The sequence below is a fragment of the Quercus robur genome, chromosome 11 (assembly GCF_932294415.1).
Source record: "Quercus robur chromosome 11, dhQueRobu3.1, whole genome shotgun sequence".
NCBI lineage: Eukaryota > Viridiplantae > Streptophyta > Magnoliopsida > Fagales > Fagaceae > Quercus > Quercus robur.
In genome coordinates, this window is record NC_065544.1 from 7,456,239 (window position 1) to 7,473,961 (window position 17,723).

The 17,723-nt window shown below is 35.7% G+C and overlaps 1 protein-coding gene across 5 annotated transcripts in view; it reads right to left on the reverse strand.

Annotated features, from left to right (window-relative positions):
• The window catches only part of LOC126705572 (cyclic nucleotide-gated ion channel 1-like), an 84,862-nt gene that overhangs the window by 17,536 nt on the left and 49,603 nt on the right, over nt 1–17,723 (reverse strand). For 2 of the 5 annotated variants that reach the window (XM_050404637.1, XM_050404635.1), the window contains one exon: nt 869–948. In XM_050404637.1, coding sequence (XP_050260594.1) covers nt 869–888 — 20 coding nt within the window. In that variant the 5' untranslated portion in view covers nt 889–948. Of the gene's footprint in view, nt 1–868; nt 949–1,352; nt 1,484–17,723 lie in introns of those variants that run through there. The other 3 variants (XM_050404636.1, XM_050404639.1, XM_050404634.1) reach the window with 3 other exon arrangements.

Sequence of the window (17,723 nt, forward strand, 5' to 3'; positions counted from 1 at the left end):
TTGGAATTCTTTTAAAATACGAGGCTCAAAGTTAAAATTTTATCATTCTCGGATTTGAGTATTATTTTATTATTATTATTTTGTTTGACCTAATTTCTTTTTTGTGGATTTTTTAAAAATATTTTATTTGGCAACACGTACTGATTAGGTTTTTTTAGGTAAATTACCATTTTGGTCTTGGTCCCTAATATATAATATGTGTCAATTTGCTTTACAGTAAGTTGGGTTGGATTTGGGTCATAAAATTCACAAATCCGCCTAACTTGACCTGATCTACCTATATTTAATAAATATTTAAAATTAAAAAAATATATTGTAAATATTTTTATTTACTTTTTTACCCCTCTTCCTAAATAAAACCCAAATCTTAAGCTCTCCTCATATGATTTGTATTGATTTTGTGTTATACTCAGTATTATATTATTTGGTTATAAATTTGCTCTTATCTGTGATGATGGCGTTCTAATTCTCAATTTAACATTAGTAATAGTAATTAAAAAAATTTGTCCAACTCGATCCACATGGGTTGGATTGGGTTGGGTTGGACCCCTATGATGAACTAGGTTAGGTTGGATTTTTTTTAACCTATCATAGTGAGTTGGGTTGAAAAAAACCCTTTAACCCAACCCAATCCTACCATGCACACCCTAGTAAATACTAGTGGACAACAGAACAGAACAGTCTGAACAGACATGCGAAATCTTCTTGAAAAATGTTTGAGCTGATAGCCTAATAATAACCATTTTATTTATTAAAAGAAAACTGCAACAATTTAGAACTAAATTTGTTAGACTACTGGCCAAAAGAAAAAAGAAAAAGAAGAAGAAAAAAGTCATTTTTAGCATATAAGTAGAGAAAATGAAACTACCTTGCTTGTTGATGAGCCATCCTCTGAACTATGTTTGCACAACCCAACGAGCTTTACAAAAAAAGTTTGAATTTTGATCCCTGGAGAAATGGAAAATAGAGATTAGACAATACTAACAAATTTTTCATTTATTTCAAAGTGCAACAATACTAATGAAAAATAAGGCTATTGACCTAATTGTTCAAAAATATAATAAAAGTAAACAACAAGTATTTCTAAATATATATATATATATATATATATATATATATATATATATATATATTTTGGAGTTATAAATAGCATCACAAAATATATGTCTCCTTAATGGGTGGTTGAAAATATAGTGAAGTTGGCTTGGTTGAGACTGCGTGGTCTATTGATCTGGTATTGACCTTAGCATACCCCCTCGTTCTTTCTTGGGTTAAATTTAATGGAACGAATACTTGTTCAAGAAAAAAATAAAAGGTAACCCCTTATTGAGAAAGAGAATGTGTAATTGAACCTGATCACAAACTCAAGTAGCATGCATTTTACAAGGCGGAACAAGAGGAAAGGGAATTTGGACAAAACAAAGAGTGGCAGAAACTAGCTTTCTTATAGAATTTTAAAGCTGCATTTGGATTGGGCTGATTGCGTCTGCGTCTGCATTTTGTTTTGTTTTGTTTTTTTTTTTTTTTTTTTTTTTTCACGCGTTTTTCAGATTGTGGCTACTGTTCATACACTGTTCAATGAACAGTAGCAGTAAAGTTTGACTTTTTCAAACTTTTTTGGAACAATCAGTGCACATCATGTACTGTTTACGGACTCATAAATTTCACTTTTCAGCAACTTTTTTATTAAAAATGGGTCTCACGTTTACACATTTAAAAATTATTTTGCTATAGTATTTTTCAGTTTTCAGCTGTATCTAAACGGACCCTAAGAGCATGCATAGGTGCGGAAGCAGCTGAAAGTAATAAATAAGATTAAGACCTGTCATCATGATCTTAATTGGTGAGTAATATGAACCATTCACACTTAATTGGTCAATCCCTCAAGTCTTCCCATGTTTGTCTTTTTCACCAACCAACAAATATGGGTGGAAAGGTTTGGAGATAGGATTTTAATGGAGGGGGCAACGTATGAATTTTCTATTTTAATGAAAATTCAAATTAATATTAACAAAATATCATAAAATGAAAAGATACAAAATAATTGTTTATATATATATATATATATATATATGCATACAAAATATTTAGTTACTATTAGATATCAGATTTGCAACTATAGTGTAGAACGTAACAATAAGAGTATTAGCATCTGAGGTGCTGAAGAAGTTTTATTTTACACTCTAAAAATTTACTTTGTACCCGTTTGGGAAGCGTGTTTTGCACATTCTCCGACAAGTGCGTTTTTTTAGTAGGTCCATAAGCACTGTTCATGGAACTCACAACTTGAGAAAAATGCAAATTTAACTTTAAAACTGGGTCCTACTGTACTATTCACACATTTAAAATTATTTTGTTATAGTGTTTTCAGTTTTTAATTTTCAATTTTCAGTAATAAACGGTATCCAAATAGACCCTTTATCTATTTTATCATCTCATTTTATACTTTTGTACGTAAAAATGGAATTTTTTTTTCCTCATTTGTATGAGAAACTGTCACATTTAAGAGAATTAATACCGTACCGTGTATGGTTGGTTTTTTTTTTTCGTACCAGTGAATTGACTGGTACCAAAACCCTCTTGATTTGTACCACTCTGAGTACCAGCCCATACCAGATTGTTTCGGCCTTACTGGCGAAAATTGGATGTTTTGGCTAGTAAATCAAAACCGGGCCGGTGCAAAAAAAAAGTAAAAAATCATTAGTTTTTGTCGTCATAGCCACTCATCACCATGTCGCTGGTCACTTCCATGTCTCCAGCCATTTCCATTTTGTCAATCGCAGTACCCCACCTGCTTCGGCTTCTTCTTCCTCGCCTTTTCACTTCTCCGTTCTCTGTTTTTCTTCAACTATTCCGCTTCTCTGTTCTTTGGTATTTCTAGTTTTTAATGCCTATCACTATATCTTGTTTTGTACGCTAGAGTCCCACTCCCACATGAACCACTCCCACGTGAATACTGTAATCATTAAATGAACCAAAAGTTTTCAAAATTTTCAAACTTATCTCCAACTCCAAGCACCCACATGTCCTAGCTTTAACTTTTGCACATTGATTTTTTATTTCTTTTGTTTTTTTCATTACTGCATTTAATAAGCACATGTAAATACTGTGAGTTTGGATTGCGATAGGAGTGGCGTTCACGTGTTTACGTTTTTTTGTTGGGTCTGTGTACTATTTACGAGACTCGCACGTACGAAATTTAACAAATTTTTCTTTAAAACTAGGTCCCACGATACTATTTACACATTTAAAAATTATTTTCTACAGTGTTTTCAATTTTCAGGAATAAGCGATATCCAAACAGACCCTTATTAATATTATTAAACTACAACTCTTCTAAAAAGAAAAATTTATACTACAACCATAATTATTAATATTTAAAGGAAATATTATTATTGGTTAGACTTTAAAATTATTTTATATTTTTAAGAGAATATATAAAACTTTTAAGTATATATCTTAATTGGTGAGTAATATGAACCATTCACACTGATCATTCCCTCAAGTCTTCCTATGCTTGTCTTTTTCACCAATAAATAAAATATGGGTGGAAAGGGATGGAGATAGGATTTTAATGGAGGGGGGCAATGTATGAATTTTCTATTTTAATGAAAATTCAAATTAGTATCTATTTAATATTAACAAAATATCATAAAATGGAAAGATACAAATAATTTTTTTTCTTTTTTTATATACAAAATATTTAGTTACTATTAGATATCAGATTTGCAAATATATATACGTATATCTCCGAAAAACATGTTTAGACCCAAAATATTTAGTTACTATTAGATATCAGATTTGCAACTATAATGAATTATTCACGACTTAAACCAGATAATCATTTATCACAAGTTTTGCATGGATAAACATATTTAAGGAAATAAATAATCAACACACCCATACAGACTTAGTACTAGTTATGAGATAAGTTCAGAATCTATGGGTCGAAGGGGATGGACGGAGGATTTCAATTGAATTGAGGGGAGCAACATATGAATCTTCTATTTTTAATGAAAATCCAAGTTAGTACTCATTTAGTATTAACAATAGAAAATGAAAAGTGTTTAAGTGTCTACCTGATCATGTGCATTGTATATGACTTTTGGATATATGTTACTTCTTTTCTATTGCCACATAACCCATTATGTAGCAATTGCTGCATACTAGTAAACAACAAAACCTTTCACTTAAAAAAATATTATCAAATGAAAAAATACAAAATAAATTTTTCTTGATACTTGCATTGTAAATATCTATTAAAATGAAATTTAACTTTCTTTACATCTTGGAAATCATCTATAATTGATTCTATACTAAATATTTGAGGAATTTTTTTTAAAATTTTTTTTTAAAAGATCATAATCAATAAAAGTTACCTGAATAAAAAAATAATCTTCTGAATAATTTAAGGTTTTTTTTTTTTTTTTGGTAAAAATGTAAAATGTTGCAGTTAACTTACCCATAATCTAAAACTCAAATAAAAATTATGTTTACTATCTCATTGTATGTCCCATTATATTCTAAAAGAAGACTAATTATTATTGCTAAAGAAAAAAAGGAAAAAAAAATAAAAACTCAAAAAAATAAAAATAAAATCTATATGTGGAAGTCTATTTAGTAAGCTTAACAATGTCATGGTGCTCAATGCATAAAGACACCCATCACAAACTTGATAAAACAAAAAATTTGTGGGCCACTCAATGAAATACATAAGAAAAATAAATGAATAAAAAATGACTGAAGTTTTAAGTTATTTAGTTAGAAGTAATGATCCCAACTAATGATGCTCATGATCATCAACAAGAGAATTGTCCAAACTTGTAGTGTTAGAAGACTTGAAGAGCAAAATACCTACAGAGTGCACTGGTGTAGTACCGGCTAAAACCCTTTCAAAGGTTAAGTCAAAAACTCACAACAATCTCCAGGAACTCTAAAAGTATAAGTATGAAATTATGCACACATACCTTGAAATGGAGGTGCCTTGGTATTTATGTAGTAGTTTAGGGTGACCAAATTCCCAAGAAGGTAGGAATGTAGGCACTAGTAAAATGGAGGAAGTGGAGTTAGTGGCACCGAGATCTTTGGGTTTAACTTCTCATACTTAATGCGCACGGATTTGTAGGAGAACCTTCTGGTGTGGTGTGTAATAGTTTCTATGTGTGGGTAAGTGTGGAATGGGAGTACGTATATCACCTCAAGGAGTGAACTGTTCTCACTTGTTAATCCATTTGGGCGTCCGACTAGCAAAGATGGCTGGACATCTCACTTCAGTGAATAGTCCTTGTGGTGATTTCAATGGCTACTCAACAGTATGTTAGATTGGTCTAAGTGTTTGATGGATTAGGTTTCATTGTTGGATAGGTCCAATTGTAATGTTCCCTATCACTAACCCACCCACTGACAATCATTAATAATAAATTAGTTAATTTTATATATAGTTTCTTATATGCAGTATATTAAGTTTTTTTAATTAAATTCAAACGTATGACTACATTGATCAATGAAAAACAAAAATATTTTTTTTCAAGGAACATTCAATTAAATTAAATTATCTATTTGAATTTAATTGAAGAACCTAATATACAGCACTTAAGTCTGAAATGGGAGTGATTGGAGCCATTTAATGTTAATTGGGAACTAATTTGGGATCTATTAATGTTAATTGTGATGAAATCATTTTCTAACAAATGACCTCTACTCACCATTTCATCGATATCTCTTAGAATATTTTGAATCTGTGAATGAGGTTAATTTTCCCAGAAACTAGACATCCAGGGCTTCAATTTGAGCATAAGAAGGAGACAATTCTGATCAGAATTGTGTCAGATATGATTATTCAAAGTTGGCTCTACAAGTTGTTACAGCAGCTACGGGAAAACCGAAATTTTGGCTTGCTTCTCACTCCCACCAATCTTTCCATTTAATGCACCAAATTTCCCCCAATGCTAAAATGAGGTCTAGGTTCATGATTCTTTGTCAACCCTCATTAAATGGTCTTTCATTCATATTTCATCCACCACTACTATATAAACCCCCCATCTCCTTCATTCCAAGACACAAACCCCCCCCCCCCTTCTCTTCTCTTCTCTGGAGTTTTAGTGAAGTTAAGTAGTCTTGTTATATCTTGGTCTTCTTGAGACTCAAGGTATTAAGTGAGACTCACTCTCCCTCTCCTAACTCTTCTTTTCCTCCACTCTTATGACCTCCATCAAGAGTCCCCCCCTCCACCATATGGATCTTGCATGAAGGTATAATCCCCTTTCCTAACTATTTGTTTATGTTGCCATGATGAGAATTTAAGATTAAAGCATGATAATTCCCTTGAATATGTTTGAATGTTTTTAACTGTTCTTATGTGTTCTTCACATGTTCTTGGTTGCTCATCACATGTTCCTGCATATCACTAGATATAATCTTAAATTCACATAAAAAATATGAAAAACATGTTTGTTTAATAATTCTTTCAAATCCTTGAATCTAGGTTATCACCATCCACACACATTCACTAGAATTTATTTTTCAATCCAAATGCAATGCTTAATAAATTGAATTAGGGTTTATCACATGCACACACATTAAATTCAACATGCAAATTGATTGATAACATATTGGATGATGTGATATGAATTTTGGCCACCATAGTCTAGAAGACCAGTTTTACCGAGTAAGGTGGGTGCCTAACACCTTCCCACCTTGTAACATAGCCTTCGAACTTAGATCAAGGGTTAGTAGATCAAATACTTATCCATGTAATTTTCAATTTTTTAGATTGTAACTAGGAAACAAAGCAATGTACTTTATCTTAGATTGTATCTAGGACCAAAGCCATGTAATTTTCCTAGAATCGATGTAAATTCAATTTCAAATTAATAAAATGAGGAATTTTTCAATTATGGTTTTCTTATTTTTACAATAATTAAATAAGTGGAAACTCCATATAATCAGTCGAACCTCCATTTTGAGAGGCAATAACACAACTCCACCCATTCACGTGGGTTTGGCCCAACATCCTATAAAAACGGGCCGGGGGCACGGTCTCTCACAGGCACATGTCACCCCCTCGCCCCCTGAGGACGAGGACCCCATGTCTCTCGTCCACAAACCAAACCCTAGCAAGGAACGCGCCAAGAAAATTGAACAAAGAAAGCCCTAAAGAAGGCCCCCAAATATGGTGCGTCGTCGTCATCAATGTCTAACAAATTATCCAAAATAACTCTCAACAACAGATATTGTTAGGACATATGTGGTTCACATGTTAACAACATATGTCATATTTTTATGTAATTGGCTAATCCTTTGATAAAATGCATTTTACTTGTAATTGGGTAGCTCTAGGATGTATTCAAATACTTCAAGAAACAAAGTTTCAAGATCAAGTGTTGAAGTCATCAAGTCTGTCCAAGAAACAAGTTGAGAAGTGCAAATTCATTAAAGCTCGACAACTGTCTCGACAGCTACATCTATCGAGGTTTAAGGAAGCTGTTTAGCCCGTGGCTCGACATTTGCTCGACAACTTATCTGTCGAGATTTAAGAAATTCAGAATTCTGATCTGATTTCTTGGAATCCGTGATTATGTGTTTAGGTCTTTTTTTTTTTTTTAACCCTAAACATATAAAAGAATTATTTTAAGGGCCGTCAAAGAGTTCACAAGTTGCACAAGCATTGAGCAAAATTCTGTTCAAGCAAATTGTGACCGAAGACGAAGTTCTTACCCTAATTCATCTCTTTCTCTTGAAGAAGTTACTGTGTATGTGTATTGTAGGGTTTTGTAACCAAGCATCTTCTTGATCTTTATCGTGTGGATGAACTGAAAAACTTTACAGCCAACAACCTTCTTAGTTGGTGATTGAAGTCGCATACTAGGATTCGCGCAATTGGTTAGTCACGTACTTAGGAGCCGTGCATCAGAAAGGGGAACTGTCACTACATAACAAGTTCAATTGGGTATTGGGGTAAGGGTTCAACTGTAAGTTGGTAAGGTACTTGGGATTCCTTTACTTGTAACTGCTTGTTATGATAATAGTGGAGTTTCGAGAGTGGTGACTTGAAAATCACCCAGTAGGGTTTTTGCCTTTAGGTTTTCCCTATTTATAAACAAATCACCATGTCTTTTATATTCCGTTGCATATTTAGTTATTTGGTGATTTGTTTGTGCTATCATGCGCTTTACATGTTAATTTGATTAATTAATAAACTTGGTTAATTAATAAATTAATTCATCACAAGAGGTCAATTTGTTTTTGGCCTATCAAGTGGTATCAGAGCAGGCACACTCTGATTATTGTTTAATCTTTGCTGTGTTGATCCATTGACCCCTGTTTGTCATGGATAAAGGACTGTCATTAATCATATCTCCTTTATTTGATGGCATTAACTATGTATACTGGAAAGTATGCATGAGAGCTTTCTTACAGTCTTTAGATGAGAAAGTTTGGCAAGTTGTAGAGATAAGCATTGGCCGACTGGGATGATGCCAAGATTAAGGTGGAAAACTTCAGCAGTAGAGCATTGAATGCGTTGTTCAGTGCAGTCACCAATGAGGAGTTCAAGGAGATATCCTCAACTAAAACTGCCAAGGAGGCTTGGACCATCCTCTAGACAACCTATGAGGGTACAAAGGTTGTCAAAGATTCAAAACTTCAGAGGTTCACTACAAGCTTTGAAGAGAAAAAAATGGAGGATGAGTCATTCGATGAGTTCTATGCCAAGCTAAAGGACATAGTGAACTCAGCCTTCAATCTTGAGGAAACCATTCCTGAACCCAAGATTGTAAGGAAGGTGCTCAGATCTCTACCCGAGAGATTCCATGCCAAGATCACGACAATAGAGGAGTCAAAGGATATTGATGAGATTCCTTTGACTAAGCTGGTTGAAAACCTACAAACTACGAGCTAGGATTGACAAGGATTGGCAAGATGGGTAAAGGCAAGAGTATGGCACTCCTGCTAGTAATGTTATAATTGAGAACAATGAGATTAAAATTGAATTGGCTAGTATGAACATAGACAAGGGTAAATCTATCTTAGGAGCACCCCCTAAACTTGAGAAGAAAGATGTTAAAAACCCTAAGGCTAAGAAGGCTAACTCTCAAAAGCCTAAACAAAAGAAGCAGCATCTCTATCATCATTGTGGAGCTACCGGTCATACTCGACCAAATTGCTACAAGTGGCTTGCCACTTAACAGAGCAACAACATGATAGCATTTAAGAACCAGAATTAGCTTCAATCCTCTCTTGCTCCCCTTGGACATCTTCTCAAAGCCCTCATGTTTCTTTCAAACTTGAACGGTTTTTCTCCTTCACTGCCGGTTCAAGAGTTTAATAAAAGGAAAGGTTCTTCCAGGGTGTGGAAGGAAAATGGCTCCAAGTGATTCTATCACTTCTCTCTCTCTCTCTCTCTCTCTCTCTCTCTCTTTGTTTTTGTGTGTACATTACTTATGTGTTTTGCTTTCAAGTTTTGAGTCAGCCTAGTTTTTATACTTTGGTTGTTTAACATGTTTTTGTTTGGTTATTTTTCAGTTTTGCTTTGTTTTTTTTTTTCATATAAAAATAAAATAAAATAATTGAAAAATCAGAAAAATACAAAAACAGTGTGCGTTTTGTGTATATTGGTACTTGTGTACCTTGGATGGCCATTGAAACAAAGTCTTCTAAACTTTGTATCATTTGTAGCTTGGATGAGCATCTCTATGCACAACTAAGCAAGTGAGCTTTGTGGCTCTTGTTTGTGATGAGTAAGATTAAGTTGTCTCTTGTACTAAACACTAGTATCACTCTTTTTGACGGGAAGGACTAAAACATCCTAAGACAAAGGCATTAATAACCATCTCACCACTGTTTCCTATCAATCATAATATGACACCTGCATGTTTCGGCATAGCAAAAGTGCAATGACAATGACATTTGTGTGCTTAGGCATAGCAAAATTGGAATGTCAAATATCATGGGGTATTTCTTTTCTCTCTAATATGCCCATGCATGATATGATTAAAAGAAAAATATGCAAAAAAAAAAAAAAAATCAAAAGCAAAAAGATCAAAAATGCTTTAAATATAATTGCAAGTGTGTATTCTAGGAGATGTGGGAGTTATAGGATGTATCTCGAAGGTGATAGTCCCCATCAAGCAGTTATGAATGTGTGTGAGTTAAAATGATTTTCTCATATCACAAATCATCATAACATGTATACACTTATGCAATCTTGCGATGTTTTTCACACACAACACGCAATATTCTTTGCTATTCTTGATACATGTGTAGGTACAATGTGATTTGGCCATCACAAGGTTTTACATGTGTTAATGTATGCTCACTAAATTGTCTTGACTTGTTTTTGAAATATAAAATTGGTTAGACTTGTTTAGTGTGTGTGTGTGTTTCTTTTTGAAGATCCATGTGCTTAGAATTTTTATTGAGAGATGATTTTGAGAGCTTAATATGTTGATTGGATCATTAGTTGAGTTACGCATTCATGTCTATGTTTTTCACATCTCGAAAAACTGGTTTTAAATGCTAGCTCCACACCTCCTCAATACCTTACTGTCTATCGAGCTTCTTCAGCCTTTTCTAATCGCAATCCTGACAGCTTCTTGATACCTGGTGGATCAATTGAGAATGGTTATGCATCCTCGATAGCTTCTTGATACCTGGTGGATCGATCGAGCTTCTATTCTTGGTTCTATTGGGTTGTCCCTTGACACCTCCTCGATACCTCAGTTGTCGACGACCATTTTCTCGACACCTCTCTTGACAGATATCTCGATACCTCTTGATACTTGCATCTGTCGAGATTTACTACTGGAACTATTTAAGCTCCCTGTGAGATCCGGAACTCATTTCACTCGATCTCTCTCTCGATACTTCTCTCTTTTCTCTCCCAAACGTTCTCATCTCACTCCAATCTTTGTTCCTTTAGGATTCTTCAAGCTTTTTCAAGAATTTATTTACTTGGTAAGCTTCTAATCCTTTCACATTCATGCATTTCATGTTTTGAAACCTAGGTTTTAGGGTTTTTGAAAAATTTTGAGGTTTTTCAAAATTGATGAGTTATTATTGAAATTTTGGGATGGGTTCTCACTTAAATGAGTTTAAAACCTCATATATTGCATCACATTAGTATTATAATGGCATTGTCCTGCATTTAGATGTGTATTATTTGTTTGTGTGCTGATAGGTTTGGATTGGGCTGAGCCCATGATGCAATTTCTTTTGCATGTCACATGTTCATGCATTTCCCATGCATACATACTCTTTTTTAATATACTTGTTATATTTGAAATTGCTTGGGACTTTTCCGATTGTCTTTCTTTTCTCTTCCTCTCTTTCTGTTTACGTTAGTCATGTCTATGGCACCTAAGTGTAAATCCACTCTAGCCCAAAACCCTCTTTGTTCTGGAGCTTCTTCATCATCTGATCCTACACTATCTCATATTTGGTTCTGTGATGATGATGCCTTCAAGGCATTTTCAAAGAACTTTTCTAGACGAGGCATTCATTCGGAACGCCAAGTCATTCTGTCGGACTTTGCCGACATCGACCTTCTCTCTGTCATTCACATCAGGGGATGCGAGTCACTGTGTGACATCCCGGTCACCTGTCCTCTCGTGCTTATCCAAGAGTTTTACTCCAATATGCACGAGATTGATTGTTCACTACCTCTTTTCTTCACTCGCGTTTGAGGTACGCGCATTCCTATCACATCGTAACTTGTTGCGGATGTGCTTCGGGTCCTTAGGATAGAGTTTCCTGACTATCCGAGTTGTGAGCATCTGAGGATTATGTCTAGGGATGAGCTCATGTCTGCTTTCTGTGAGCGCCCTTCTACTTAGGGTTAGCGTCTGTTTACACCATGTTGACCTTTTGCTAAAGGTCCTAGATTCATGAACATGGTGATGACCTTTGTGTTGCATCCACTTTACAACTCCATTACAGAGCCTCGTGCTCGATTTTTGTTATCTCTTCTTGAGCATCTTACTATAGATTTCCCTTCTCATTTCATTCTATCTATTATAAATGTTCATCTAAATTCGGCGTCTCGTGATAAGCTCATATTTCCTTCCGCTATCACGAGGATCTTACGCCATTTTTTCGTTCATTTTCCCTCTTTTGACTCCTTCACCGCCATGTGTGCCATAGATTACGCTACTGTTAAATGTAGCGAGGCCCAGCTTCGGTCACGGTAGTCGGATTCAGTAGCTCCTCCCTCTCGTTCAGCTTCATCCCGTTCTACTCCATCCACATTTGCTCTTCCCTCTTCTTCGAGTTATGTGACTTTAGGAGACATCATGGCGCAGCTGCAGCGCATGGATCCTCACCTAGATACACTCTCTATAGAGTTGTATCAGGTGAACGTTCGTGTCGGTCGTATTGCACGGCAACAAGCGTCCATGGGTGGTTTTGCTCCTGAGGCTACTCCTTCACCACCTTCTCTCGTGGCTTCTGATTTTAAGGATGAGGATGATGATGATGGTGATGACGATGATGCTTCGAATGATGCTGATGGAGATGCTAGCTTTATCGATGAGATGTCTACTTGACACTTTTACCCTTTGTTACTCGTGACAAAAAGGGAGAGTAGTTTTGATATGAGAGTAGTCAATATGTTTTGAGGGATGTAGTGAGGATAGTATGTATCTTTTCTTTTCTTTCTTTTTTAGATACATTATTCTTGTACATGAGGTCTTGTGACCATTTATAGACATACTTTGTACTTATCTCCTTATTTATGTTGATGTATGTCTTTCTTACACCTACCCCTTCATGTGTTGTTTCTTTTCTCCCTTTATACACATGTTTCTTATACTTGTATGCAATCTATTATTTCTATTTCACACAAAGATGCCTTAATGAGTTTTGTTTAAAGTGTTTCAGAAATATAAGTTGTCAAAGTCTACTTGCCATAAACTCTCTTCTTGCAAAGTTTTTCAAGAGTTTGTGTTAGGATAGATTTTATTGTATTCAACAAGTGAATATGAGTTAAGTAATTTATGACTTCTCTCATATGTTCATTTGTTTGTTGTGGTTTTGTCACAGATTGCCAAAGGGGGAGATTGTTAGGACATATGTGTTTCACATGTTAAAAACATATGTCATGATTTTATGTAATTGGCTTATCCTTTGACAAAACACACTTTACTTGTATTTGGGTAGATTTAGGATGTGTTTAAATACTTCAAGAAATCATGTTTCAAGATCAAGTGTTGAAACCTTCAAGTTTGTCCAAGAAAACAAGTTGATAGTGCAAATTCATTAAAGCTCAACAGCTGCATCTATCGAGCTTAAGAAAGTTGTTCAAAGCCCGGTGTGCTCAACACCTTCTCGACAGCTGCTCGACACCTCCTATCTGTCGAGGTTTAAGATTTTCAGAATTCAAATATGATTTTCTTAGGATCTGTGAATATGTCTTTGGGTCTTCTTTTCTCCTAACCCTTGACATATAAAAGGATTGTTTTAAGGGACGTTAAACAGTTCACAAGTTGCACAAGCATTGAGCAAACTCTGTTCAAGCAAATTGTGACCAGAGACGAAGTTCTTGCCTTAGTTCATCTCTTTCTCTTGAAGAAGTTGCTGTGTATGTGCACCGTAGGGTTTTGTGACCAAGCATCTTCTTGATCTTCATCATGTGAATGAACTGAAGAACTTTGCAATCAACAACCTTCTTAGTTGGTGATTGAAGTCATGTACTGGGATTCGCGCAATTGGTTAGTCATGTACTTGGGTGTCATGCATCAGAAAGGGGAACTGTCATTACAGAACAAGTCCAATTGGGTATTGGGGTAAGGTTCAACTGTAGGTTGGTAAGGTACTTGGGATTCCTTTACTTGTAATTGCTTGTTGTGATAATAGTGGAGTTTCGGGACTGGTGACCTAAAAATTCCCCAGTGGGGCTTTTGCCGTTAGATTTTCCCCATTCATAAACAAATCACCGTGTTATTTATTTTCCGCTGCATAATTAGTTTATTGGTGATTTGTTTATGCTACCACGTTTTTGTATGATAAATTGATTAATTAATAATTTGGCTAATTAATTAATTAAATTCTATCACCAGGGGTCATTCAGTATGTGGCCTATCAAATGAGATTAAAATTGAATTAGCTAGTAAGAACTTAGACAAGGGTAAATCTATCTTAGGAGAAACCCTAAACTTGAGAAGAAAGATGTTAAAAAACCCTAGGGCTAAAAAGGCTAACTCTCAAAAGCCTAAATAGAAGAAGCATCATTTCTGTCATCATTATGGAGCTGCCAGTCATACTCGACCAAATTGCTATAAGTGACTAGCCACTCAACAGAGTAACGGTATGATAGCATCTAGGAACCAGAATCAACTTCAATCCTCTCTTGCTCCTCTTGGAGATTTTCTCAAAGCCTTCATTCTCCTTTCGAACTTAAACGGTTTTAATTCTTCCCTTTCACCGCCGGTTCAAGGGTTTAATCAAAAGAAAGGTTCTTCCAAGGTGTGGAAGGAAAATGACTCCAAGTGATTCTGTCACTTTTCTCTCTCTTTTCTTGTTTTTGTGTGTGCATTACTTATGTGTTTTGCTTTCAAGTTTTGAGTCAGTCTAGTTTTTATGCTTTGGTTGTTTAACATGTTTTTGATTGGTTATTTTTTCAGTTTTGCTTTGTTTTGTGTTTTATATTAAAAAAAAATGAAAAATCAAAAAAATACAAAAACAGTGTGTTTTGTGTACATTGGTACTTGTGTACCTTGGATGGCCATTAAAACAAAGTTTTCTAAACTTTGTATCATTTGTGGCTCTTGTTTGTGATGAGTAAGATTAAGTTCTCTCTTGTGCTTAACACTCATATCACTCTTTTTGACGGGAAAGACTAAAAAATCATAAGAGAAAGGCATAAATAACCATCTCACCACTGTTGCCCGCCAATCATAATATGACATCTGTATGCTTTGGCATAGCAAAAGTGCAGTTTCAATGACATTTGTGTGCTTCGGCATAGTAAAATTGGAATGTCAAATATCATTGGGTATTTCTTTTCTCTCTCTTATATGCCCATGTATGATATGCTTAAAAGAAAAATATGCAAAGAAAAATCAAAAGCAAAGAGATCACAAATGCTTTAAATATGATTGCAAGCATGTATATTCTAGGAAATGTGGGAGTTATAGGATGTACCTCGAAGGTGATAGTCCCCATCAAGCAGTTATGATTGTGTGTGAGTTAAAGTGATTTTCTCATATCTCAAATTGTCATAACATGTATACACTTATGCAATCTTGCGATATTTTTCACACACAACACACAATATTCTTTGCTACTCTTGATACATGTGCAGGTACAATGTGATTTGGCCATCACAAGGTTTTTACATGTGTTAATGTATGCTCACTAAACTGTCTTAACTTGTTTTTGAAATATAAAATTGGTTAGACATATTTAGTGTGTGTGTGTGTGTTTTTTTTTTTTATATCTATGTGCTTAAAAATCTTTGTTGAGAGATGTTTTTGAAAGCATAATATGCTGTTTGGATCATTGGTTCAGTTGCATGCTTGATTGCATTCATGTTTGTGTTTTTCTCTTCTCGAAAAACTATTTTGAAAAGCTGGCTCGACACCTTCTCTATAGCTAGCTATCTGTCGAGCTTCCTAAGTTTTTTTTTATCGCAATCTCGCCAGCACCTCGACACCTTTTGGATCGATCGAGAAAGTTTCTGTCCCCTCGATAGCTTCTTGATAGCTGGTGGATCGATCGAGCTTTATCTCTTGCTTCTGGTGTTTGTATTTCTTGACAGCTTCTCGACACATTATTTGTCGACGTTTTTTTTCTCGACACCTACTCAACAGATTCCTTGACACCTTTTTGACACCTTATCTGTCGAGATTTACTGTAGGTTCTATTTAAGCTCCTCGTGTGATTCGTCTATCATTTTCTCTCCCAAAAAATCTTTTCTCTCCCTCAAATTTGTTCTACAAGGTTTCTTCAAGCTTCACCAAGTTTTCTTCTTGTGGTAAGCTTCTATTCTCTTGCATTTCATGCATTCATGTTTTTGAAACCTAAGTTTTGGGATTTTTTTAATTTTTGGGTTTTTCAAAATTGATGAGATTTCATTGAAATTTTGGGTTAGTTTTTGAAGATTTGATCTTAAAAACTTCATGCATTGCATTACATTTGCATTATAACAGTATTATCATGCATTTAGATGTGTGCAATCTCTTTGTATGCTGATAGGATTGGATTGGGCTGAGCCCGTGATGTACTTACTTTACACATCACACGTTCATGCAATCTCCATGCATATGTACTTCTTTTCACATATTCTTTTTATTTTGAACTGTGTTGGGACTTTTTTGATTGTCTTTTTCACTCTCTCCCTCTCATTCTGTTTACGTTAGTCGTGTCTATGGCACTTAAGCGTAAATCTACTCCCGCTCGGAACCCTCTTCGTTCCGGTGCTTCTTCATCTTCTGATCATGCACCTCTTTCTCTTCGGTTTCGTGATGATGATGCCCATAAGGCATTTTTGGAGAACTTTTCTCGACGAGGCATCCATTCGGAGCGCCGAGTCATTTTGGGTCATTTTACTGACACTAACCTTCCCACTGTCATTCACAGTCAAGAATAGGAGTCTCTTTGTGACGAGCTCGTCACTTGTCCTCTCGTGCTGATTCAGGAGTTCCACTCCAACATGCACGGGATTGACCATTTTGTACCTCATTTCGTTACTCGTGTCAGAGGTATTTCTATTCCTGTCATATTGCAGTTTGTTGCGAATGTGCTTAGGGTTCCTAGGATAAAGTTTCTTGACTATCCTTCCTATAAGCGTCTGAGGACTGTGTTCAAGGATGAGCTCATGTCCGCTTTCTGTGAGCGTCCTTCAAAGTAGGGTGAACGCCAGTTCACTTACTGTTTGGCCTTTGCAAAAGGCCCATGGTTTTTGAACATGGTGATGACCTTTGTTCTTTATCCTCTCTCGCATTACAACTCCATTACGGAGTCTCGTGCTCGTTTCTTGTTATCCCTTCTTAAGCATCTTACCATTGACTTCCCCTCCCACTTTATTTTGTCTTTGATAGATGTTTTTCAGGATTTGACGTCCCGTGATAAGCTCATCTTTCCTTCTGCTATCACGAGGATTTTACGCCATTTCTCCATCCCTTTTCCCGCGTCCAACCCCTTCCCTTACATATGTGCCATAGATGCCGCTACCGTAAAACGTAGTGAGGCGCAGTTTAGATCGCAACAGCAGGATTTTGCACCTCCCTCCCGATCGACTCCATCTCATTTTGCTCGACCCACATCCGCTCCTCCTTCTTCTTCGGGCGATGTGACTCTTGGAGACATCATGGCACAACTTCAGCGCATGGATGCTCGCCTCAATACACTCTCCACAAAATTGTATTAGGTGAATGTCCGTGTTGGCCGCATTGTTAGACGGCAGGCGACCATGACCGGTTTTGATCCTAAGGCTACTCCTCCTCCCGTGGCTTCTGATTCTAAGGACGAGGATACTGATGATGGTGATGACGATGATGCTTCAGATGATGATGATGGAGATGCTAGCTCTACCGATGAGATGTCTACCTGACACTCTTACCCTTTGTCATTCGTGACAAAAAGGGGGGAGTAGTTTTTGTTATGAGAGTTAGTATAAGTCATTTTGTTAGGGAGAGTGTTGTTGAGTTCTGAGGGATGTAGTGAGGATATTATGTATCTTTTTGTTTCTTTTCATTCCTTTTTAGATACATTTTTCTTTTACATGAGGT